Below are 25,704 nucleotides of genomic sequence, written 5' to 3'. Positions count from 1 at the left end.
GATTTCTGCTAGACAAATTCACTGGATTAAGAGAGCAGCTGCCAAAATACCATTACAAACCAGTAAACAGTTATTTGAAGCTGCTGGTGCCTCTGGAGTCCCTCGAACCTCAAGGTATAGGATCCTTCAAAGGCTTGGTGTGGTGCATAAATCTACTATTCGGCCACCTCTAAACAGTGTTCACAAGCAGAAACAGTTGCAGTGGGCCCAGACATACATGAAGACTAATTTTCAAACAGTCTTGTTTACTGATGAGTGTCGCGCAACCCTGGATGGTCCAGATGGATGGAGTAGTGGATGGTTGGTGGATGGCCACCATGTCCCAACAAGGCTGCGACGTCAGCAAGGAGGCGGAGGAGTCATGTTTTGGGACGGAACCATGAGGAAACCGCTGGTAGGGCGCTTTAAGGTTCCTGAAGGTGTGAAACTGACCTCTGCAAAGTATATAGAGTTTCAGACTGACAACTTTCTTCCATGGTATAAAAAGCAGAAACGTGCCTTCAGGAGCAAAATCATCTTCATGCATGACAATGCACCATCTCATGCTGCAAAGAATACCTCTGAGTCATTGGCTGCTATGGGCATAAAAGAAGATAAACTCATGGTGTGGCCACCATCTTTCCCTGACCTCAACTCTATAGAGAACCTTTGGAGTATCATCAAGCAAAAGATCTATGAGGGTGGGAGGCAGTTCACATCAAAACAGCAGCTCTGGGAGGCTATTCTGACTTCATGCAAAGAAATACAAGCAGAAACTCTCCAAAAACTCACAAGTTCAATGGATGCAAGAATTGTGAAGGTGATATCAAAGAAAGGGTTCCTATGTTAACATGTAACTTGGCCTGTTAGGATATTTTGGAGTTAAATAGCTTTTTTGTTCAGTGAATGTGACCTAATGCTGCAAATTCAACAAATGAGCATTTTCAGTTCTTTAAAACATCAAATGTTTAGAAATTCTACTGTGCCTAATAATTTGGAACAGTGCATTTCAGTGAGTTTTTATTCATTTTGGAGATTATACTGTTATCATTGGGAGGTTTCCTCAATAAAATTCGATGTATACTCTAACGGGTGATGACTTTTATTAGACTGACTGTCATTTGCGCCGACCATTTAGGAAAATCCAAGAAAAATGTCATCTGCATAATAATTTGGAACATGGTGTAATTCTCCGGCTGCCACCAGGTCACTTACACCGTACACAAAATGTACATGAACTATATATCAGATATATCACTGCTATCAAGGGACATTTGTCAAAAAACACAGCAAGTAAACAAGCAGTACAATACTAATCACATCCACAAAAATATCCTCAATTTTTAAACCACATTTGAAACAAAGGTAATCATTACCTTCAAATCCTGAGGGCCCTGGAATACCAGGCTCACCGGGATCACCGACAAAGCCAGGCTGACCCGGGGGGCCATTTCTTCCCATCTGTCCTTGCCTGCCAGGAAAGCCTTTTCCACCTGAAATAGGTTATTAATATTTACACAAATATGAAATATAAAAAAAGTATTACAAAAAAAAAAGATCTCTGCAAAACAGGTAGATATTATACGGTTATAATAATTTGGGCTGTATTATAAGCGGTGTTAAATAAGATATTATGGTAGTCCATTTCAAAGGAGAAATGTCGACCGTTTAAGGCATGCTAAAAAATTGCAGGCCCTCTTCGTTTCCAGGGCACAATGCCTGGACTATGTCCCCTTCTGATGTGTAAATATTCAGTGAATGAGATCAAATACAATATAGTGTTACATACAGTGGGGAAATAAGTATTTGATACACCGCCGATTTTGAAACTTTTTCCCAACTACAAATAATGAGGTCTGTAATTTTTAACATAGATACACTTCACCTGTGAGAGACAGAATCTTAAAATAAAAATAAAACAGAAAATCACATTGTATGATTTTTAAATAAATTGCATTTTATTGCATGAAATACATATTTGATCACCTACCAACCAGCAAGAATTCTGGCTCTCTGACGTGTTAGTTTTTCTTTAAGAAGCCCCCCTACTCTGCACTCATTACCTATATTAATTGCAGCTATGTGAACTCATTACCTGTATAAAACACACAAACACACTCCAAGCTCTCCACCATGGCCAAAACCAAAGAGCTGTCTAAGGACACCAGGGACAAAAGTGTAGACCTGCACAAGACTGGGATGGGCTACAGGACAATAGGCAAGCAGCTTGGTGAGAAAGCAACAACTGTTGGCACATTTATTAGAAAATGGTAGAAACACAGTATGACTGACAATTTTCCTCAGTCTGGGGCTCCATACAAGATCTCACCTTGTGGGGTAAGGAGGATTATGAGAAATGTTAGAAATCAGCCCAGAAATACATGGGATGACCTGGTCAATGTCCTGAAGAAAGCTGGGACCACAGTCTCAAACAATACCGTTAGTAACACACTACACTGTCATGCATTAAAATCCTGCAGGGCATGCAAGATCCCCCTTTTCACTGCAGCACATGTCCAGGTCAGTTTGAAGTTCACCCTTGTACATGCAGAAAGCCTCACAAATCTATTTTTGAGAACATAATAATTATACATTATGCTTCCATACCAGGTTGTCCTGATGGTCCTTGTATACCACGATCTCCAGGCCCACCATCAAAACCATTAATTCCAGGTAGACCAGGATTTCCAAGAGGATACTGAAAATCATCACTAGGAGGTAGACCTGGGCGTCCTACTGGACCTGGGGAACCTGGAAGAAGAAATACTCAAATTCAAAAGGAAGATCCATCCAAATTTTCACAAACACTGATCACAGTGGACTTTGTGCATTCTGCTGACTGCTTACCTGATTAATGGCAACTCAACTCTTATCAAATACCACATCCACTATCTAGAATTATAAAAATGAGGTTTTCACAAACTACTGTCACCGATAGGTACATGATGGGCCTGATTGATCAAAGCTGTCATAACAGAATTCTGGTGTAAAAGCTTTGAAAATTGGTAAAATTTAGGGACAAAATTTTGCAGCTTTTGGCATCGTCACACCAGTTTCTCCCAGCTACACCCAAGGCAGAGCTCCACCCAAGGCACATCTAAGTGCAGTCGGATTTCTTCCTATGCACCCATAGACTTGTATGGGTGCGCGAGAACCGATCATCGAACACACTTGCTGCATGCTGTGATTGTTTTCTCATCTCGAATCACCATGAGAAACAAAACAAATTCAGATCTGAACGGCCCCATAGTATAACATAGGGTCGGGAGCTATGTGATAAAACTGCCCTTATATGTATACAGATAATTAGGAGCCCTTTCCCAGAAAATCAACCTCATTGCCTTATAAATTTATATTAACAATGTAATAAACACAGAATGTTGGACATCCCATCTTCTCATAGTAGTACTCACCCGAGTTTCCCTTTTCTCCTTTAAGACCCGGAAATCCAGCATCTCCGACAGATCCTTCTTTTCCAGGGACACCAATGAATCCCTGATCCCCCCTAAGGCCTAAGACCAACAGGAAACATGTTACAGTGGCAACCTGATACAAAGTCTTTTCTTCAAAAAGGACAGACTCAATGACCTGTTATTCAGCAATGCTTAGACACCAGCCAGACTTACCTTTTACTCCAGGTGCTCCGGGGCTTCCAGGGTTTCCTGAAAATCCAGAATCTCCCTTTATGCCGGCTCTTCCTGGTCCTCCTGGTATTCCAGAATCCCCTGTATCTCCTTGATTGGAGGCTGGACCCGAGGGTCCACGTGGGCCAGGTAGGCCAGGCAATCCTTAAATAGTAGAAATGTAGAAACATTATTTTACTAACGAGTTTAGTTCAATTACCATGTCTATTATGTCATATGGACACCATGGAGGGGGTCCCTTATTCAGGACTCCTCTCTACTAGTCAAAACATAGTGTCACCAACAAGGAGCATCTCTTCCTCTAGAGGCCTGTCCACAGATTAATATTTACTTACTGCTCAACACGCAAAACTAATTTTCCCATGAAACTACTAACCACATATGTTCTTAGGGTTTTGTAGTCAGAACTATAGAACATACCTTCTATCTGAAAAAGTTATGTCTTGACAAAACAATTCTAATAATTGTACAAAGACGTTGGGTAATTGTGTGGATTATGTAAACTCCAACTTATACATCAGATAGCTATTGGCTGCCAGCCATCTCTGCCAATTCCCACATGCATGCTCAGCACAACCAAGTGTGCATGTTATCAGTGGGAAAATCGGAGCAAGCCGCTGCCAGACACCTCCATGTATGGTCAGCTGTGGAGTGTTACAGTGATAACTACATTTAAATAATTAAATATAAGAGGAATGCAATAGACAAAATATAGAAAAAAAATGTCTAAAGCACAAATTTACTATTTACACTTGTAAATTGGATACATGTGATAAAAAACAACACAAACATTAATAGAAGACAAAATGCATGTGGTAGACATACCCATCTCTCCATCTCTTCCAGCTACACCAGGGTCTCCAGGTAAACCAGGTATAATATTTATTGACCCTGGTGGTCCAGGAGGACCAGATTGTCCAGGAACACCAGGTAAGCCTGAAAGCACAATGTGGATAGTCATTTCAACTCAGGACAAAGAATGCCAGCTGATCCAGGGGCCGACATATAAGTAGTGCAACCTATGCAGCTGCACATGGGCCCGAGAGGTAAGAGAGACCATTTATACCTCCAAAGCAGGTGCGAGTTTGCATATTTAGGAGCTCTTGGCTGCAAATGGCCCATATATTGTTCTTGCACAGGGGCCCTTTTCTTTCTGTGTCCGCCAGTGAGCTGATCACAAACGCTTTGAGTAGGTGGATTCAATGTGAACACATGTTCAGCCTCAGACATCAATGGCTCTCCCTTGGTGAAACATTGACTGTCCAGTACATTGAAGAGTTCTTCAAGGTTGTAACATGAACATATTTTACCTAACTGTGGTATAAACTGAAGCTTGTGGGTCCCAATGCAAAATCTCCAATGGGACCCACAACTATTTTGGGTCTTTAAAAGTATTAGAACATATCAATACCACAGTAAAATAGACTGTGTATTCAAAGAAGTGTAACAACAATATATAAAACTAAATGTCTGTATTATAAATAGTTAAAACACATAAATAAACATAAAGTGCGGTGCCTCAAACAGACCAACTAATACAAATAAGGTCAGCTAGAGGAGGACACGTTATAATTTAACCAGGAATATGACTATACTAGATGGTGGCCCGATTCTAACGCATCGGGTATTCTAGAATATGCATGTCCACGTAGTAAATTGCACAGCCCACGTAGTATATTGCCCAGTCACGTAGTATATTGCCCAGTCACGTAGTATATTGCCCAGTCACGTAGTATATTGCCCAGTCACGTAGTATATTGCCCAGCCACGTAGTATATTGCCCAGTTACGTAGTATATTGCCCAGCTACGTAGTATGTTGCCCAGCCACGTAGTATATTTCCCAGTTACGTAGTATATTGCCCAGTGACATAGTGTACAGCACAGAGCCACGTAGTATATTGGCCAGCCACGTAGTATATTGTCCAGTCACGTAGTATATTTCCCAGTCACGTAGTATATTGCCCAGTCACGTAGTATATTGCCCAGTCACGTAGTATATTGCCCAGTCACGTAGTATATTGCCCAGTCACGTAGTATATTTCCCAGCCACGTAGTATATTGCCCAGTTACGTAGTATATTGCCCAGCTACGTATGTTGCCCAGCCACGTAGTATATTTCCCAGTTACGTAGTATATTGCCCAGTGACATAGTATACAGCACAGAGCCACGTAGTATATTGTCCAGCCACGTATGTCACAGGTTAAGAAATAAACAATAAACATATACTCACCTTCCGAGGGCGCCCTTGTAGTCATTTCGTCTGTGTGCGGTGCACTCGGTAGCTTCCGGTCCCAGGATTGGTAGCGCAGGACCCGTGATGAGGTCACGGTCACATGACCGTGACGTCATGGCAGGTCCTTGTCGCATACCATGCTTGCCACCGGAACCTGCCGCTTACATGGAGCGGTTACCGGAGCGTCGCGAGGAGAGGGAAAGGCGGCAGAAGATGAGTATATAATTTATTTTTTTTATTATTTTTAACATTAGATCCTTTTACTATTGACGCTGCATAGGCAGCATCAATAGTAAAAACGTGGTCACACAGGGTTAATAGCGGCGGTAACAGAGTGCGTTACCCGCAGCATAACGTGGTCCGTTACCGCTGGCATTAACCCTGTGTGAGCGGTGGCTGCGGGGAGTATGGAGCGGGTGCCGGGCACTGACTGCAGGGGAGTAGGGAGGGACTAATCAGACTGTGGCCATCGCTGATTGGTCGCGGCAGCCATGACAGGCAGCTGGCGAGACCAATCAGCGACTTGGATTCCATGGATTCCATGACAGACAGAGGCCGCAACCAGAGGCCGAATATCCGTGACAGAAAGAAGGACAGACAGAAAGACGGAAGTGACCCTTAGACAATTATATAGTAGATCAATAATGGACATGGAAAGGTATTCAAGGATGCACATAATTTGGTGCAATCCTTTGGATGCAATGGCAGAACTCAGCCAGGAACCCTAAGCCATGGATCAATCAGATCCCAATGCACTCCATGATTCACGCTATTGCTGTAAGCACAAAACATGTAACTGGCAACATATCCCACGCCCTGTACATAGTACCTGGTCCTGTACATATTACCTGGTCCGTGTCTCTCCCAAAGTGCTCAGCCAAATGGCGCGCTGAACCTTGCAGCCTTGGGGATTGGGATCTGATTGATCCATGGCTTAGGTTCCTGGCTGAGTTCTGCCATTGCATCCAAAGGATTGCACCAAATTATGTGAATCCTTGAATACCTTACCATGTCCATTATTGATATAGCCATATTCCTGGTTAAATTATAACGTGTCCTGCTCTAGCTGACCTTATTTGTATTTGTTGGTCTATTTGAGGCACCGTACTTTATGTTTATTTATGTGTTTTAACCATTTATAATAAAGACATTTAGTTTTATATATTGTTGTTACACTTCTTTGAATACACAGTCTATTTTACTGTGGTATTGATATGTTCTAATGTTATGTGAAGTGCTGCCCATTCCTTAAGGGAATATGGGCTTGGGTATTATGCTTACAATAGTATTAGTCTTCTCATATGAGCCAAAGGGACTTTTTGTAGCCCCCTAGGCTCAAGGGACCCGGGTGCATTTGCAATCCCTCCACGCAATATAGTCACACCCGTTACCTAATAACACTAGGTACATAGGAATGTTAAAAGATCTTGTCTTACCTGGATCTCCCACAACACCTTTTGCACCGTTAATTCCAGGTTGTCCAGGCACTGTGTTGGAAAAGCCTCTTTCACCTTTCGAACCTGGAAATCCAGGTGACCCCGGGCGTCCAGGTTCACTCAAACCTTTAATTTTGGGAGAGAAAATAATTAAAAACAAAAGTAATACTAAAAAAAAGTATTTTTCATAACGCACCTGTCTTACAGCAGGTGAACGCAATAAAACTACAAGTTTCTAATAATTTATGTATTCTTGCGTTACACTGTAGGCTCTAAGGAGTTCTTGTTCTCTATAACAATGCATTAATTATGAAATGTGATAATTACCAGGAGTGCCAGGTAAGCCCCTTGTGCCAGGCAATCCATTCAGTCCATCCAGACCTGGAAGTCCAGAATAACCTGAAACAAATAGGCAATAGATATTACTTTTTTTTTTAAATTCGTTTATTAAACAACAACAAAATTAAGACATACATGGTTGGCATATATTCAGATCAGAACATACACAGTCAACCTAATATCTATGAAGAAAACAATAAAAGTAGCACAAGATATTACAGTATGTCTAAAGTAGTTACCGAAGACTTAAAACTTAAAACAATCCTATTACCATAACAATCTCCATCTCATTAATAATTCAGTATTAGAACGTAGTGCGAGCCAAAACAAAATCCATCTTAAACACTATCAAATTGGAGCTAGGCCATTACCCATGTGATGACAAAGTGAGGTAGGACGACTTCCACACATCCCAAATTTTATTAAATTTCCCTAAACAGCCCCGATTCTGGTATAAAGTTCGTTCATAAGGTATGACTGAGTTTACCAACTTCACCCAAGCTCTGAGAGATGGATGTGTGTTGTCCATCCAGCGTAGGGCTATCATTTTCCTTGCTAAGAAAAGTGTCAATCTCAAAAAAATTTGAGTATGATGTCCCCATATCTCCTCTTCCAAAACGCCAAATAAACACACCAACGGATTCAAAGGAACAGGAATGTGTACAAGGGAGGACAACAACGAAGTCACCTCTTTCCAGAAAGATAGGATAATTGGACTACCCCATATCATGTGTATAAAATCTGCATCCATTGTGTGGCATCTAAGGCATTCTGAAGATTGAGACCATCCTATTTTGAACAATCTTAATGGGGTCAAGTATGATTGGTGTATCATATACATTTGGATCATTTTATTGTTGGCCGAAGGGGATACTTTGGTTGGGGACTCAAGAATTGTTTCCCAGTCCTCATTTTGAAGATCAGGGACCAGAAGTTTCCACTTTTCTTTAATTGGAAGTAAAGCAGAGTCAGCGCCCGTGGACAACATATATGTACATAGTGCAGAGATAAGACCACAGGGTCCCTGCGATTTAAGGATCCCTATCAATGGGAAGGATGATATTTGTTGCGTCACATTTATACTGTGCATATGTGATTCGATCGCTGTCCTAAGCTGCAAATAGTGAAAGAATTGGGATTTAGGGACATCATATTTAATTTGCATTTGTTCAAAAGACATCAGAACGCCCTGTTCATATTATTATTATTACTATTATTATTTATTTATTTATATATCACCATTAATTCCATGGTGCTGTACATGAGAAGGGGTTACATCAAAATACAAATATCACTTACAGTAAACAAAACTAACAATGACAGACTGGTACAGAGGGAAGAGGACCCTGCCCTTGCGGGCTTACATTCTACAGGTTCATATAGATCATTAATTGAAGAAACACCATATGATATCCAGAACTGAGCGGATGGATGATTCAATAACCCTGGGAAATATTAATTGTTTCATAATTGCATTTCGGCTACAATTCCATCAAAGTGGATTACTTTTTTAACCTGTTCCCAAATCAATCGCGCCAATCGGAGTAGCGGTAGTAATTTAGGGGAATAACGGTATGTGCCCACGCTGCAGATTTTCCTGCGGATTTTTCCGCAGCGGATTTGGAAATCTTGCGGATTCTTCTGCGGGTTTTCACCAGCACTTTCTTATTGGTGCTGGTTGAAACCCGCTGCGGAATCCGCACAAACAATTGACATGCTGCAAAAAATAATCCGCAGCGTTTCCGCGCGGCTTTTTCCGCAGCATGTGCACAGCGTTTTTTTTTTCCCATAGGTTTACATTGTACTGTAAACTTTGGGAAAACTGCTGCGGATCCGCAGCGGCCAAATCCGCTGCGGATCCGCAGCAAAATCCGCAGCGTGTGAACACAGCCTTAGGTTTATTTATTTCTAAAAAACCCAGCGGGCAATCAATCCTTGCAGCATGAGCCAAATGGCTCTCTGAGTTTGGTAAATAACCCCCAGGCATCCATTTATCCAAAGCTCTAAAGGCCCCTTCACATTAAGCGACGCTGCAGCGATACCGACAACGATCCGGATCGCTGCAGCGTCGCTGTTTGGTCGCTGGAGAGCTGTCACACAGACAGCTCTCCAGCGACCAACGATGCCGGTAACCAGGGTAAACATCCTAAAAGTAAAAAAAAACAAACGCTACATACTTACCTACAGCTGTCTGTCCTCCAGCGCTGTGCTCTGCTCTCCTCCTGTACTGGCTGTGAGCACAGCGGCCAGAAAGCAGAGCGGTGACGTCACCGCTCTGCTTTCCGGCTGACCGACGCTCACAGCCAGTACAGGAGGAGTGCAGAGCACAGCGCTGGAGGACAGACAGCGGTAGGTAAGTATAGTGTTTGTTTTTTTTTACTTTTAGGATGGTAACCAGGGTAAACATCGGGTTACTAAGCGCGGCCCTGCGCTTAGTAACCCGATGTTTACCCTGGTTACCAGTGAAGACATCGCTGGATCGGTGTCACACACACGAAATAAAGTTCTGGACTTTATTCAGCGACCAACGATCTCTCAGTAGGGGCCTGATCGTTGGTCGCTGTCACACATAACGATTTCATTAACGATATCGTTGCTACGTCACAAAAAGCAACGATATCGTTAACAATATCGTTATGTGTGAAGGTACCTTAAGTTGGCCAGCCAAATAGTACAGAAAAAAGTCTGGTAACGCCACTCCTCCCACTTGTTTAGATCTATGTAGGGTAGATAACTTAAGTTTAGGTCTAGCCTTCCCCCATATAAAGGATGACATTAGAGAGTTTAAGCTTGAGAAAAAGGATTTAGGGACCGGTGCAGCACTATGTTGGAGGGAATAATTGAGCTTCGGAAGTACCGTATATACTCGAGTATAAGCCGAGATTTTCAGCCCAAAATTTTGGGCTGAAAGTGCCCCTCTCGGCTTATACTCGAGTCACGGTGGGTGGCAGGGTCGGCGGGTGAGGGGGAGAGGGCGCTGAGGCATACTCACCTAATCCTGGCGATCCTGGCGCTCCCTCTGCCTATCATGGTCTTCGGTGCTGCAGCTCTTCCCCTCTTCAGCGGTCACGTGGGACCGCTCATTAGAAAAATGAATACGCGGCTCCACCTCCCATAGGGGTGGAGCCGCATATTCATTTCTCTAATCAGCGGTGCCGGTGACCGCTGATAGAGGAAGAGGCTGCGGCACCGAAGACCATGTGACAGGCAGAGGGAGCGGGACGCCGGGAGCAGGTATGTAATATTCACCTGTCCGCGTTCCACACGCCGGGCGCCGCTCTGTCTTCGCGTCCTCTTGCACTGACTGTTCAGGTCAGAGGGCGCGATGACGCATATAGTGTGCGCGGCGCCCTCTGCCTGATCAGTCAGTGCGGAGAGACTCCGGGACAGGACGCTGGGAGCTGCAAGCAAGAGAGGTGAGTATGGCATTTTTTTTTATTGCAGCAGCAGCAATGGCAGAGCTTTCTATGGCACAGCTATGGGGCAATAATGAACGGCGCAGAGCACTATATGGCAGCTATGGGGCAATAATGAACGGCGCAGAGCACTATATGGCACAGCTATGGGGCAATAATGAACGGTGCAGAGCACTATATGGCACAGCTTTCTATGGCACATCTATGGGGCAATAATGAACGGTGCAGAGCACTATATGGCAGAGCTTTCTATGGCACATATATGGGGCGATAATGAACGGTGCAGAGCACTATATGGCAGTTTTATATGGCACATCTATGGGGCAATAATGAACGGTGCAGAGCACTATATGGCAGAGCTTTCTATGGCACATTTATGGGGCAATAATGAACAGTATGGAGCATTATATGTGGCATAGCTTTATATGGAGCATCTATGGGGCAATAATGAACGGTATGGAGCATCTATTTTTATTTTTGAAATTCACCGGTAGCTGCTGCATTTCCTACCCTAGGCTTCTACTCGAGTCAATAAGTTTTCCCAGTTTTTTGTGGCAAAATTAGGGGGGTCGGCTTATACTCGGGTCGGCTTATACTCGAGTATATACGGTAATATAATTTAACTAGATTTACGCATCCAGAAGCAGACAATGGTAATTTACTCCAAATGGTGAACTTGTGTTTGACTAGGTCTAGCAACGGGAAAATATTGAGCTGCAGATCAAGTCCACTAAATTTTGAAATAATTATTCCCAGGTATTTAAAATTAGATACAACTGGTAATGGGGATAACATTTCAAGTTGATCTGTTGGGACATGGGAAAGAGGCATTAAAGTAGATTTATCCCAATTGATGTATAACCCGGAGTGCGTACAAAAGCCATCTATAGTAGTGATCACATGTGGCAGCGTCTCCTCTACTTCAGCCATAAATACTACCATATCATCCGCATATAGACCCATAATGTCTGTGTGGTCTGCTATTCTAATGCCCTGAATAGATGGGGTTGATCTCATACGTATCGCTAGTGCTTCAATCACAAGGGCAAAGAGGGACGGAGAGAGAGGGCAGCCCTGACGTGTTCCCCTTTCCAATGAGAGTGTTTCAGATACAGAATTATTAATAATTATCCGGGCTTTTGGTTTCAAGTACTGTATATTGCGTGAATCCATTTTTGAAATTTAGGGTCAAATCGATACTTCTGTAGACATGCAAATAGGAAAGGCCATTGAAGAGAGTCAAAAGCCTTGGCCGCGTCCAGCGAGGCCATGGCCCACTTATTCTCTAGTACCAACGAACTATATTGGGCTATTGACTGAACTCTTCTGATATTAATAGTCGTACTCTTACCCGGCATAAATCCAGTCTGGTCTGGGTGTATTATGTCCAATATTACCGTATTTAACCTAGTGGCCAAAATTTTAGTAAAAATTTTGTAGTCCACATTTACTAAGGATATGGGGCGATATGATCCACACTCCAGAGGGACCTTCCCATCTTTTTTTAAAACTATAATAGTTGCTTCATAATAGGAGTCTGGTAAGGAATCCCCCTCCAAATCCCCTGCAATACTTTCAAAACGATTGACGCTAAATTGTCTCGGTATTTCTTATAGAATTCTATGGGAAATCCATCTTGACCGGGTGCTTTTCCAGAAGCCAGATCTGCTATGGCCACATTTATCTCTTCAAGAGTAAAATCTGCATCTAAGAAAGCCTGTTGTGTAGGACTCAGAGTAGGGAATTCTATGTCTGATAAATAAAGTTAGACAGTCCATAGTATCAAAGTCCCCCCTGGAGCTGTATAGAAGTTCTTTATAATAGTTATGAAAACATTGAAGTATGTCATCTGTCGAGGTAACTATTGAACCATCTGGTTCCCGAATTTTAAGTATAGTGTTAGATGCGTTGTGTTGACACACCATAAATGCCAGAAGTTTACTAGACTGGTTTCCTTGTTCAAAGTACGCCTGTCGAGTAAAAAACAGCTTGCGCTTAGATTTAGTGTCAGTATACTGGCCATGTAGTCTATAAGAAAGTAACCATTCGGGGCGTGGTTTGCCAAGGGACAGGAGTGGACGTGCCTGTGCAGGGCTCCTGCTAGTCCCTTAATTGCTACTAATTTAGCCTACATATATCTGGACTATTCTATTCCTCAACACCTATAAACATGCCAGGATCAAGAGGGAAGAGGAAAATCGCTGGCACACCTAAGAATTCTCCCTCATTTGGGCAGAGAAGTACCCGGGAGAAAAACAATGGCGGCAGCAGCAGGCTTCCCCCTGGTGGGAAAGAAAGAAGTCCCGGGAGCCTAAGCAGTAGAACTAACAGCCGAAAACCAGCGGTCCTGCGGCACCAAAGTGCACAGAAAATCACCCAGACTGCAGCTCCGAGGTCCCCTGCCCCTGCACCAACTCTGACAAAGACTGCAGGTACATCGGTGGGAGGCAGAGGGACCGCTGAGATTTACAATGCAGCGACGCGGCGGAGGGATACGCTGGACGGCGCAGAGGTGCCGGCTTCGGGGATCCCGACGCCTGTCAAACCAGCGGCGCCGGGCAAATCAGAGACGCCGGGCGGTGAGGAGAGGAGAGGGAGCCGTGGATCCATATCAGCGACGCAAGCCACCGCGTCGATATGGGAGCCAGGAGCGGAGAACGGGACGGAGCGACAGACCGGCGGCGGAGTGATCCCGCCGACGCAGCGCAGCTCATTGAGGTACGATGCGAAGGAGTTCGTACCCGGAAGTGACAGGAGATGCCAGACGCCGGGAGCTGCAGCAGGGGACAGCGAATATACAGAGAAGCGGCGGGTCTCGCCTGCCGCATTGGCTTTCGAGGGAGAGTGCTTGGGGAAGCGATCGCCCCCCCAGAGTAGGGGGGGGAGGTTGATCCCCAATAAAAGCAACGCTATTAAAGGTGAGACTGAGAGAGATAATCAAAGAGGGGGCAGGTTTGTGAGAGATGGGGCGGAGCCATATTCACAGCAGGGACTCAGCCTTGGTTGTGGCTCCCTCTCACCCCCACTACGGACTTTTGATAGGAAGGAGGCATTAGAAATAAAATCGAGTAACCAAATGAACACCACCAATGAGTGCCTATATGATAAGGAATACACCTCATTTGGTAAAATGGCTGAACATGCTGCTTTGCTGCCCAAATCACTTATTAAATCTTTCGCCATTGGGCTTGAAGAAAAACTTAAAGAACAGTCTATTTTTGATAACCCTTACTTGACCCCTGACCTCTCTATGACATCTTTGGTGGGGAGGGAGGCGCAATCAATCAGTCACACAGCGTCTTCAGCTTCCTCCGAACGTGATTATAAAGATCTTATGGATGACTGTGACAATGAGGGGTTAACAGATTTAGAGGGGTGCTCAGAGGAGTCCAGCGATATGGAGGACTTAAGTGGCTCAGATGACACATCAAAAACCTCATATGTGAGCGACATGGAGCAGGAGCAGCCTTGTACTGAGGTCCCTAATTATTCCCCAATTGATAAAATTGTGGCCTCTGACGAGTATCCCTCTATGAAATTCATGGTCAACCTGTGTAGGGCTCTTTTGTCATCTATGGAGCTAAAAGGAACTAGGTTATCTGAAAAAATATTCAAAAAACTATTCAGAGAAGTTTTCTCGCATTTTGGCGGTGCCCCATTCTCTATCGCCAACACGACCTCTGATGATTCCCCTAACATCCCGAATAAATCCTACTCTCCAAGCAAACACCAAGGGTTGGCGTCTTGCAATAATGCGGAGGGCGAGCCTGCACGTCCAGATCCCCTGGTCAATCTAAAAAACGATATAGACTCCTTCAGAGCCAAATTAACTGATTTTGAAAATTACAAAAGAAAAAACAACTTGAAAGTCCGTGGTATCCCGGAATCGGTGGGGAAATCCCAGCTAGAAAAATATATTTCCTCTATGATATCTTACATGCTCCCCGAAACTAAAGGTAAAAACCTAATAGTAAAAGCATTCAGGATACGGAGACCTCCCTTTCTCCCGCCTAATACTGCCGCGGATGTTATCGTCTCACTATACCCCAATTGGCTTAGAGACTCGTTGCTCGTCGCCGCAAGGGAGCCAAGGTTCCTCTCGTCTCACTATGGACACTTGACATTGTACAGGGATCTGTGCAAGGACACTATGCAAAAACGTAAAATGTTTCAGCTCGCCACCAATAGACTGCACCAGGCTGGAATGCAATATAACTGGCACCAGTTCTCTAACCTGAGATTCCTCTTCGCGGCAAAATGGCGTACTTTTACTTCTCCAGCAGAGGCGATGAACTTCCTAGATCGTGCGGGTATAGGACATCCCGGATCTTCTTCTGACCCTACTTCGAAAACCAAAATTAACTCCTGAATGTTTCTCTTCTCTTTGTATAGTCCAGGTCACAACATGTGATTGAACCGATCTTGTTGCCCAATTAGTATTGGACCATTATCGATGGTCCTACCTTGACAGGCTGTCATTTTTTCCCATCAGTTACGCTAATTCTGGTTACTAAATTTTTGCAATATTGATTAAGTGAGGCTACTTATTTTATTATGCAGCTTTATACATAATCTCAGCCGCTGGCCTACACTATTTTTAGTTAACCCGTATCCTACTGCTCCTTTAAAGTTGATATATTCATCTGTTATTACATAGTTTAGAGAGATACATATACTATTCTTGTCTATGCATATTTCATCTAACCTACTCTTAAGTGGTTCTCTTATGATACAGCTACCATGTTTAATTCTACTGAACTAATGTCTGCTTGTCTCCCCTATTGTATAGGGGTCCTTCCCTGGTCTCGTGTCCCTTCCCTCCCTTCCTCCCCTCCCTAGTTTACCCTTCCCGGTTAAATATAATTGTTAAAATCCAATAAAAATTATTTTGAAAAAAAAAAAGAAAGTAACCATTCAGCTCTGTTTGCACTTGTTTGATTAGCTATGTAGGCTGCTTCTGAGTCTCTCAAACGCCTCTCCGTATCGTCATCCTCCTGTGAGGTCTTACGTTTTAATATATGAGATTGTAGAGGATAAACAACCCCTCAGGTATGCTTTAAGAGCATCCCAAAAAATATTAATATTATGTGGGTCTGGATGGGACGAGACGAAACAGTCCAGCTGGTCTGTAGTTCTGTCATTGGGCCCTATCAATTTCAGCAAAAATGGGTTTAATTTCCATACTATGTTGCTATTCGTATGACTAAATCTAAGTTTAAGAATTACCGGGCTATGATCCGAAATACCTCTACTCCCATGTTTCACCTCCCCACTCATATCGCCAAATTACTGGATCCAAATATGCAATCTAACCGGGACAGAGTGCATCTAACGGATGAATGACAGGTAAATTCTCTAACATCTGGATGGTGCGTTCTCCATAAATCTGACCAACCAGTTCCTTCCATAAGTAGCGATAACCGAGACGGAGAAGAGGTCACTTCCGAGGCCACGTTGTCCAATCTGAGCCTATCCAAGCAATCGTCCATAACCAAATTGAAATCTCCCATACACATAACATGTGCGTCTGGATAATTTAAAGCAAAGCTCAACGTCTTTTTAATGACTGACATATTAGCCGGGGGGGGCGGGGGAGATTATATATACACATAGTCTTTCAAGTTCACCGTCGCATGTACAAATATGAAGCGTCCCTCTGGGTCCCTCCGGACCTCTCTAACCTTCCATCTAACATCCTTGTGGATGAACAAAGAAACCCCTCTAGAGTAACTGGTATGGAATGCATGTACAGGCCATTGCACCCAGGGCTTTTGCACTTAACGAGCTGAGTCCCTGGTCAGATGTGTTTCAACCAGAGCTATAACATGAGGGTGATAGCGACGTATCTGAGAAAATATTTTAACCCTCTTTCTAGGTGTTTCGAGGTCTCTCACATTCCAAGTCATACATGTAATATCAAGACGCCATGCCCCTTCATCCAAACATAGTATGCATCGTCACACTGATCACATTTCTGACAAATAATGGAGAAAATCATGGCAGCAGTTTCTATAAGAAGAAAAACAACAATAACTGACAAACTTTGAACAAGAAAAAGCAAAAAGTGCTTCAAAAGGGAGCAAAGTTCCATGCTCATATTGCGGTCCAATAAAGAGGGTACCATCTCTGAACACCTATAACAGAGTCCGGTATAAGTGTTATCTTGGACGTTAACGGAAAGAGCTCCATTTACCAAAAAATAAAGGAAAGAGAAAAAAGAGGGGAGTATAAAAGAACCTCCCCCCCATGATGAGGAAGCTCCATTTCCAATGTACCCAAATATAGAGACGGCAAACAATTCAGGATTTCTTACCCCCCCCCCTCCCCACATGAGAGCGCATCTATTCCTCGGCCTCCACTGGGGATGCAAATAAAAGAAGTGGAGCCCTCATAAACAACTCGAAGTCGGGCCAGGTAGATCATTGAATAGCGTATGTTCTTTTCTCTGAGTTGCTTCTTTATCTCCATGAACTGAGCACGTTGCTTTTGAAGTTCCATTGAAAATCTGGAAAAATTTAAATAGTGGCATTGTTAAATTTGAGGGGGCTCTTTTGCTTTGCCTTTCGAGGTATAGCATCCCTGTCCCTGCAGTTGAGAATACGCGCCAAAAAGGGTCTCGGTGGAGCGCCCGGAGGAAGAGGCCTTGTAGAAACCCTGTGGGCCCTCTAAACAGAGAAAGTTGAGAATTCATCCCCTAGTGTATCTTTGAGCCAATTCTCCAAAAATTGCTCACGTTGTTGACCTTCTGAGCATTCAGGCAGCCCAATAATACGGACATTGTTACGATGTAGTCTGTTTTCCAGATCATCCGCCTTCTGCTTCCAAGCATTTATAGAGCCAGATACTTTTGTCAGTTTAGTCTCCAAAGGTATGGAATTGTCTTCCAGGCGAGATATCCGTGATTCAACTTCCATAATCCGGCCGCTCATGGTTTGCATATCTTGCCGGAGGCGTCCCACCTCGGAGTGTACCTCCTCTATTTTCCCAGACAGGGATGTCCTACTTAAGGATATAGCTTCCATCAGCTGTTCAGATGCCTGTTTTAAAGTTAAATCCTCTTGTTCCTCTCCCTCCTCACTCATTATCACTATCAGAAGTGTGGTTTTTCCGCTGGCCTGTAGATTTGACCCCAGATGAGCTGTCAATAGATATTATTTAATAGGCAAAAGATATCATTTAAAAAAAAAATGAGTACACTGAAAACCTAGACTTGCTTGTGGGAAAACATTGTGGCTATGAACATTTATGGAGGTTGTCTCACAAACAAAAATGTCTGATGATGCCTTAGGAACCACTTCTTCTCTCTGCGGTTTTGTAATCCTGGAACGTCATTTTTAGTACTTTTGTTTTTTTTCCTCAGCACTTTTTCTGTGTTTTTTTTAAGCGGATTGATAAGATATCAAGATTTGTAAACATTTTGTGGAAGTAATGTCAAACTAAAGTTTACTACCCATGATCCAATGTACACAGATTGACTTTAATTGTTAGGACTTACAGGTAAAGACACCGCCGTTCTGTGATGGCCACACAGGCAGCCATTGGCCAGTAATTCTTTTCTGCTCATTGCTATAGAGCCCAGCTATTATTTGGTCTCTGTACAGTAATGTATATGGAGGTCTATATACCATAATCGGATTTATATTAGAGGATAATGTCACCTCCCATTCTAGTAATCTCCAGATACATATATATTCTTTCTACAATTACATGCCTGGAAAATTAGAAATTTCCTTAACAAAAACCCTCAAAAAACACAGAGTAGACTATTTTACCTTTAACACCTGGAGCACCAACAGATCCGGGAAATCCTGGACCACCTGGTAATCCTGTGCTTCCTACAAGTCCAGGGTTTCCTCTAAATCCCTGCAGGCCTGGGGAACCTGAGACAAAGCATTGTGGTTGATTATTACCCTTATATGTAGCTTACTTACATTATTCTGAAATGTAGCAAAATCTCTCCCATCATTAACCGTAAATTGTCATCGTCCCACAAAATGGTTTCCTAATGTGCTGCTTGCACTATTCAGTACATGAAACGGGGAGACTATGGTCTCGTTCAGACTTCAGTATTTGAACAATAGATTTCATCCGATTATAGTGGTTGAGAAACACATACAAAAGATATAATCTGAGTCAGTGTATTATTACTAATGTATTTGTGGATTTTCTGGGAAAAAAAAATATAATACCTAGAAAAGTAATGGTGACCAATGTGAAAATTGCAAAATTTCTAATATATTTATCTGTGAGATATAAAAAAAAAAAAAATCTATTTAACATAAAAACCTGATTTAAACTGGATAATTTTCTAGGGACAGGTTCCGTTTAAAAATTGCTTAAAAATAAAACTACATTGTGAACGACGCGTAAAGTTTAGCTTAGTTGGAGTTTTTGCAACGGCAAATCCGTGTCACTCTTATGAATAAGGTCCATGGATTTTGTCACCACCCATCAAATGAAGAAATAAGATGCAATAGAAAATCTTTGTAACCAATCTAATGTGAATAAAGATACTCGAAAACCTGACCTACACCTTTATCGAGTGTCATCTGTTTTTCATTTTATTTTATAATCTGATTTTTTCTTTGCCGACCAGATTCTATGTTTCCTTTACTTTTTCGCTCTTGTTTCATTTTGGGTGGGAGTTTTCTCAGCAAAGTGCCCAATGGTCAAGGATATAAAGGGGATCAGTGCAAGTATAATGCTGGCCAGTGAGTGAAAGAGATACATGTAGGCAACAAAGCTTCACAGATGTCAGCAGGCCGCCCATCTACCAATGCCCAGATTAACATTTTGCAGCACCTGGTTGTCCTGGACGCCCATTATCTCCTCGTTGACCTTTCAGTCCAGGGCTTCCTGCAGTTCCAATGAGTCCAACATCACCGGAATATCCATTGAATCCTCTTGCACCTGCAGATTGACAGATACCTTTGTATCAGGGAAGTTCTTTATGCAGGTAACACCGGCTCCTTCCTGCTGATCTCAGCCCCATGTATGTTAATGGGGTTTTCACGTATGCAATAGCTTTAGGATCATTGTGTGTATGACATTACCTGGTGTCCCTGGTGAACCTCGCTCCCCTCTGGATCCTGGAGCTCCAGGCTGCCCCAGTGATTCCCCACGTTCACCTATAATGGGAAAATAATACTTTTACATGCAGCCCCTAGACATGGCAGCTTGGCTAGAATATAAGATTACTATCTTACTGAAGGGTCATTGTAGCACAACTTAAGCTGGGTAGATGAGTAGATAATCATATAAGTGACAGAGTATACCAGTGTCAGATGACTGTGGTGCCAAGGCCCCACCAGTGACATTAGTTCTGTTCTCTTCAGCTGAGTGCAAATATTGCTGGCCAGTGATGGAGGATACTACTGTATGTGGATGTCTTCTGCTCTTTTTATGACATTTCAACTTATAGATCTAAAAAATTATAAAATGGCTAGTAGTTTGTTAAATAAATGAAGTGGTGCTGATGTCTTAATAACATACATCAAATATGTTGTGACAAGCACTTCCCATGTGGGTGCCCACCAGGGGATCTGCCTGTTCCCCTATAGACCAGTCCGAACCCGATTGTACAGTCATCATTAGAGACCTCTGCGCATCGACAGTCAACCATGTATATATAACAATGATTGTGTAAAAATTGTTAAAATATGGTATTGATTAATAGCAATCACTTGTTGGTTCACTGTACGAAGATAAGTATCGTAATGGAAGATAACTGGTAGTGTGGGTGCGGAATGGTAATGTAAAAATGCAAATGTCTGTGTATGTGACACCCTTTAGCCTTCCCTTGCCCATCCCCTAGCTTGTTTGCAAGCTGTTGTGTATACTGAGCAGTTAGAGCTGCGCTGTAACTGGCGTGGAGCCTGACCGATCCACCAGGCAGAAGAAGTCACATAATTATAATACATTTACATATACCCGCCTCTGGTTAAATAAACAGGACCTAAAATTTACATAGATCTATCTATTAATGAACGATGATTATTTCTGAGCCTGCTAGAAAACAAAAAATGTGTTTTTTGTCCATGTCGCCCAGTCGTTCTAACCATTTACAATACATAATGATGGTGACTGATGGGGCATCACTGTTCAAGTCTTTATGATTGTCTTCTTGTCTAAACCCAACATAAGGGCTTAGATCTGGCCATATGTTCTTAAACCGTAACCGGCCACGTTGTAATTCTTATTTTATAAATTAATAGTGTGCAAAAAAATACTTTGTAATGTATCATATCAGAGAAATCTGCTACTTTCTCCGGTAAGACTGATCTTTCTCAAAATATTACATTCTTGGGTAAAATCTGCATTCAGTAATAGACAGATTGTAACATTACTGAGATAGGAGATTGTTGTTTTTTGTAAAATTCTATGTAAATGTGATGAGCAGGGAGGAGGGATGAGCAGGGAGGAGGAGGAAGGAGGGGGTCTGAGGAAGGAGGAGGGCCAAGGGAGGAGGGGGGACGAGAGAGGAAGGGGGATGAGGGAGGAGGAGGGCCGAGGGAGGAGGACCAAGGGAGGATGAGGGAGGAAGAGGGAGGAGGAGGGACAAGAGAGGAGGTATGAGGAGGGACGAGCGGGGATGAGGGAGGAGGGATGAGGAGGTAGGAGGAGGGACGAGCGGGAAGGAGGGAGGAGGAGGTGGGATGAGGAAGGAGGAGGTAAGACGAGAGGAGGAGGGATGAGCGGGGAGGAGGAGGAGGGACGAGGGAGGAGGAGGGATGAGTGGGGAAGAGGGAGGTAGGAGGAGGAGGAGGGACAAGGGAGGAGGAGGGAAGAGCAAGGAGGAGGGACAAAGGAGGAGGCAGGAGCTCGCTTCGAGGTTCTCCTCCCCTCTATAGAGAACCTTATCAGTAACCGTCATCTTCTATCTAATTAATGTAACACTCTGTCTTCACTGACTGCAGATTTTACTGAAGAAATAAGATTTTTGAGAATGAGTGATAAGATAAATTGCAATTTTTCTAATTTTCATTGGTACCATTGATTCATAAAATAAAAATTAAAATGACGGTTACTCTTCAAAAAGATTGCATCTGTCACAGTCGGCCAAAAGTTAGGAGGAGTGAGAAGTCCCAAAATAAAGACGATGGGTAGCAGGGCTTTAAGACTTTTGTTTTATGACACTGAGCAAGAGATGGTCATGAAGTTCACTTAATCTGGTTGATGCAGCTATGGCTTATATCTAAGTGTTTTCATGTCATTGTCACCTTTAATTCCACGTTGACCAGGGGAACCAGCAAAACCAGGGCCACCAGGTAAACCTTCTGCACCCTATAAATAACACAAGAAAATACGAGATTATAGGCACATAACATGGAGACAATTGTGATCACAAAACAAATGAAAATTTAGCTCCATTGGTTCCATGTAAAAATATAATAAAAGTGAATTAAAATGACATTGTAGCTAATGTCTGAAACATTTGCTCCCTACTTGCCCCTTTACCTGCATTGATTTGCACCCAGGACCCCAGTTCTGAAAGACTACAGTGCTAACCACTGAGCCACCAGGCTGCTCCTAATATTAAAATCAAGTTCTGGCTCATTGTTATACTTTGTATTTTTTATGTAATTATTTTTTTATGTAATTATTGTACAGAGCTTTCTTCCATAATATTATTAGATTATTACCGTACATGATTTTGAAACATTCTATTAGATTTTATGACTTTAAGAATATTGCTGTAATCCTTTAGATTGTGAATGTATCTTTTTAAATACTAATAAAAAGATAAATATATTTATGAAAAAATGAAGTTCTGCATTACAGTAATAATAAATGGACTGCTTCTTGTTAAGCAGATTTCCAACACTGATTCCTGTGTGGTATATTTCTTACTGTATATATTTCCATAAAAGAGAGCAGCGGGCTACACTTTCCTAATCAGTGAAAATAAAGCTAAGATGCCAAATGCACACTATTTTAGCATTCATTAGGTGATTTGGCTCTACGGATATGTTGTGTGTATGTTCTGAACATTGGGGAACAATAAAATGCAGACAAAACTTGCTACAGATGGAATATATCCAATCCTGCTGGCAAACATACTAAATCCAAGGGTAGACAGTTTCTGTGTCACAAACATGAAATATAACACATATAATGTAAATAATACTTTGAAGGTAACAGACGGACATAACATTGTTGCAATCTCTGAAGCCACACGGGAATCCCAAGAGGGGGTCCACTACCATTCGAAGAAGGTGGAATCATGCATTGTGATGAGCTTTTGGACTAAAAAGGGGCCATATATTGTTCTTGCACAGGGGCCATTTTCTGTCTGTCTATGGTCAAGCCAGGTACACTTGTGAAAAAAAGATGTCATTCCTGCCATTGCATATTTACATAGAAGACTTACACTTGGCCCTGGCATGCCGGGAAATCCGTTGATACCTGGTGCTCCCCTAAATCCAGGGAGACCTGGCCGTCCAGCTGCTCCAGGGAAACCAGGATCTCCAGATATACCTTTCTGCAGTCCAGGGGAGCCTGGCAAACCTGGGAGCCCAGAGGACCCAGGAAGACCAGGATATCCTTTATCACCTAAAAGGAATTAAAATACTGCATTGCACTAGTTTCCAGATATAGACCTGAGCGTATTTATTTGCAGCAGACAATTCCCCTAAAGAGCTTACAATCTAAAGCCGCCCATATACATTAGACGAGTGTCGCTTGAAGCTGCCGATAATGTCAGATTTGGCAGACAGTCCATTGTGTAGGAGTCCCCCAGACAGGTGATTGTCGAGGGAGTTAAGGATTCAGCATGTCCGATTTCAAACCCACAATCCTTTGATTCTCCCTGAGATAAGATGTCACCAGAGACCTCTGGCAGAGGCTTTCTCATAGAGAACAAAGGAGCACTCACCAGAGAAAGCACTCCTGTGGACAGGAGAGACCCTAAAGCTACCTTCACACTGACCAACTTCACAACGATATCGCTAGCGATCCGTGACGTTGCAGCGTCCTGGATAGCGATATCGTTGTGTTTGACACGCAGCAGCGATCTGGATCCCGCTGTGACATCGTTGGTCGGAGCAGAAAGTCCAGAACTTTATTTCGTCGCTGGACTCCCGCAGACATCGCTGAATCGGCGTGTGTGACGCCGATTCAGCGATGTCTTCACTGGTAACCAGGGTAAACATCGTGTTACTAACGCGCTTAGTAACCCGATGTTTACCCTGGTTACCAGTGTAAATGTAAAAAAAAAAAAAAAACACTTCATACTTACATTCTGGTGTCTGTCGCGTCCCTCGGCGTTCTGCTTCCCTGCACTGTCAGCGCCGGCCAGCCGTAAAGCAGATTACAGCGGTGAACGTCACCGCTGTGCTTTACGGCCAGCCGGCGCTCACAGTCAGTGCAGGAAAGCACAGCGACGGGGGACAGACACCGGAATGTAAGTATGTAGTGTTTGTTTTTTTTTACATTAGCACTGGTAACCAGGGTAAACATCGGGTTACTAAGCGTGGCCCTGCGCTTAGTAACCCGATGTTTACCCTGGTTACCAGGGGACTTCGCATAGTTGGTCGCTGGAGAGCTGTCTGTGTGACGGCTCTCCAGCGACCACACAGCGACGCTGCAGCGATCGGCATCGTTGTCTAGATCGCTGCAGCGTCGCTAAATGTGACGGTACCTTAAGACAGCTCTCGGCAAAACACAACTCAGCCGACAGCCATCTAATGTGTATGGGGGTCTTAAGAACAGGAAAAACACACTCATTACTCTTTGTATGAAAAAGGAAAATGGCTACATTATGTGAATTAATAAGGTGCTACTCATAGCATTTTTTCCAGGAATATCCCAACAACAGGCATGGTTTATGCACAATTGTTTCCAACTGGACATCTGTCTGGCAATTTAAAATTGAAGTTATAATTCTCAATTTGTAAAATTATTCTGCCAATATTTGGTATAGTACAGTAAAAATGCTTTAAACCAACATTTGATTACCCAGATAGACTAATGCTTCCAAATCGGAAGCATCAGAAGCATAGACTAGGCAGAGATAACATTAAGGAAACATCCTTGGGCATTCCTTACAATACAGATTTATAGCATTTACTTTTACTGTCCCATGATCAAGAATATTTCATAATTCAGCTATATATATATATATATACATATATATATATATATATATTGAGAGATTTCTATTGTAATGTGGTGTTCTCTGCCTTAAGAACATTACAAAACATGTAAAAAAATGTTGCTAGAATGAGTGTTACCTCTTGGGCCAGGGAACCCTGGGCGTCCTTCTATTCCTGGGGCACCACGATCTCCTTTTAGAGTAGATTTGTCTACAAAGCTAGCAGGGCCTGGAAAGCCTGGTTCGCCTCTACTGCCTGAAAATACAGCCATGTTTAAACATATTCCTTATGTTTGGAGAAAGTATCCAAAAAACTTCTTTAAATTGTGCTTGTCATCAGGTCCAAGATTGGTTATATAGAAAGGTATAGCATATATTGCAAAGTATAGAATACAAAATAATACTTTATGAACAATGTATAACATGTTATTGTAAGAAGCAAATACAATATGTGATCAGATATAGATACTTACCGTATATACTCGAGTATAAGCCGAGATTTTCAGCCCACTTTTTTGGGCTGAAAGTGACCCTCTTGGCTTATACTCGAGTCAGTGTCAGTA

The 25,704-nt window shown here is 42.8% G+C and overlaps 1 protein-coding gene across 2 annotated transcripts in view; it reads right to left on the bottom strand.

The window, feature by feature from the left end:
- COL4A6 (collagen type IV alpha 6 chain) overlaps positions 1-25,704 on the bottom strand; it is a 362,338-nt gene that overhangs the window by 21,745 nt on the left and 314,889 nt on the right. For both annotated transcript variants that reach the window (XM_069747144.1, XM_069747145.1), the window contains 13 exons: positions 25,281-25,397; positions 23,420-23,601; positions 22,269-22,332; positions 20,103-20,177; positions 19,852-19,959; positions 18,822-18,929; positions 7,622-7,693; positions 7,295-7,420; positions 4,449-4,559; positions 3,606-3,767; positions 3,393-3,491; positions 2,587-2,730; positions 1,356-1,472 (listed from right to left, as the gene is read on the bottom strand). In XM_069747144.1, coding sequence (XP_069603245.1) covers positions 1,356-1,472; positions 2,587-2,730; positions 3,393-3,491; positions 3,606-3,767; positions 4,449-4,559; positions 7,295-7,420; positions 7,622-7,693; positions 18,822-18,929; positions 19,852-19,959; positions 20,103-20,177; positions 22,269-22,332; positions 23,420-23,601; positions 25,281-25,397 — 1,485 coding nt within the window. The remainder of the gene's footprint in view (positions 1-1,355; positions 1,473-2,586; positions 2,731-3,392; positions 3,492-3,605; positions 3,768-4,448; positions 4,560-7,294; positions 7,421-7,621; positions 7,694-18,821; positions 18,930-19,851; positions 19,960-20,102; positions 20,178-22,268; positions 22,333-23,419; positions 23,602-25,280; positions 25,398-25,704) is intronic.

The sequence above is a fragment of the Ranitomeya imitator genome, chromosome 2 (assembly GCF_032444005.1).
Source record: "Ranitomeya imitator isolate aRanImi1 chromosome 2, aRanImi1.pri, whole genome shotgun sequence".
NCBI classification, from domain to species: domain Eukaryota; kingdom Metazoa; phylum Chordata; class Amphibia; order Anura; family Dendrobatidae; genus Ranitomeya; species Ranitomeya imitator.
This window is presented reverse-complemented; position numbering and strand designations above follow the sequence as displayed.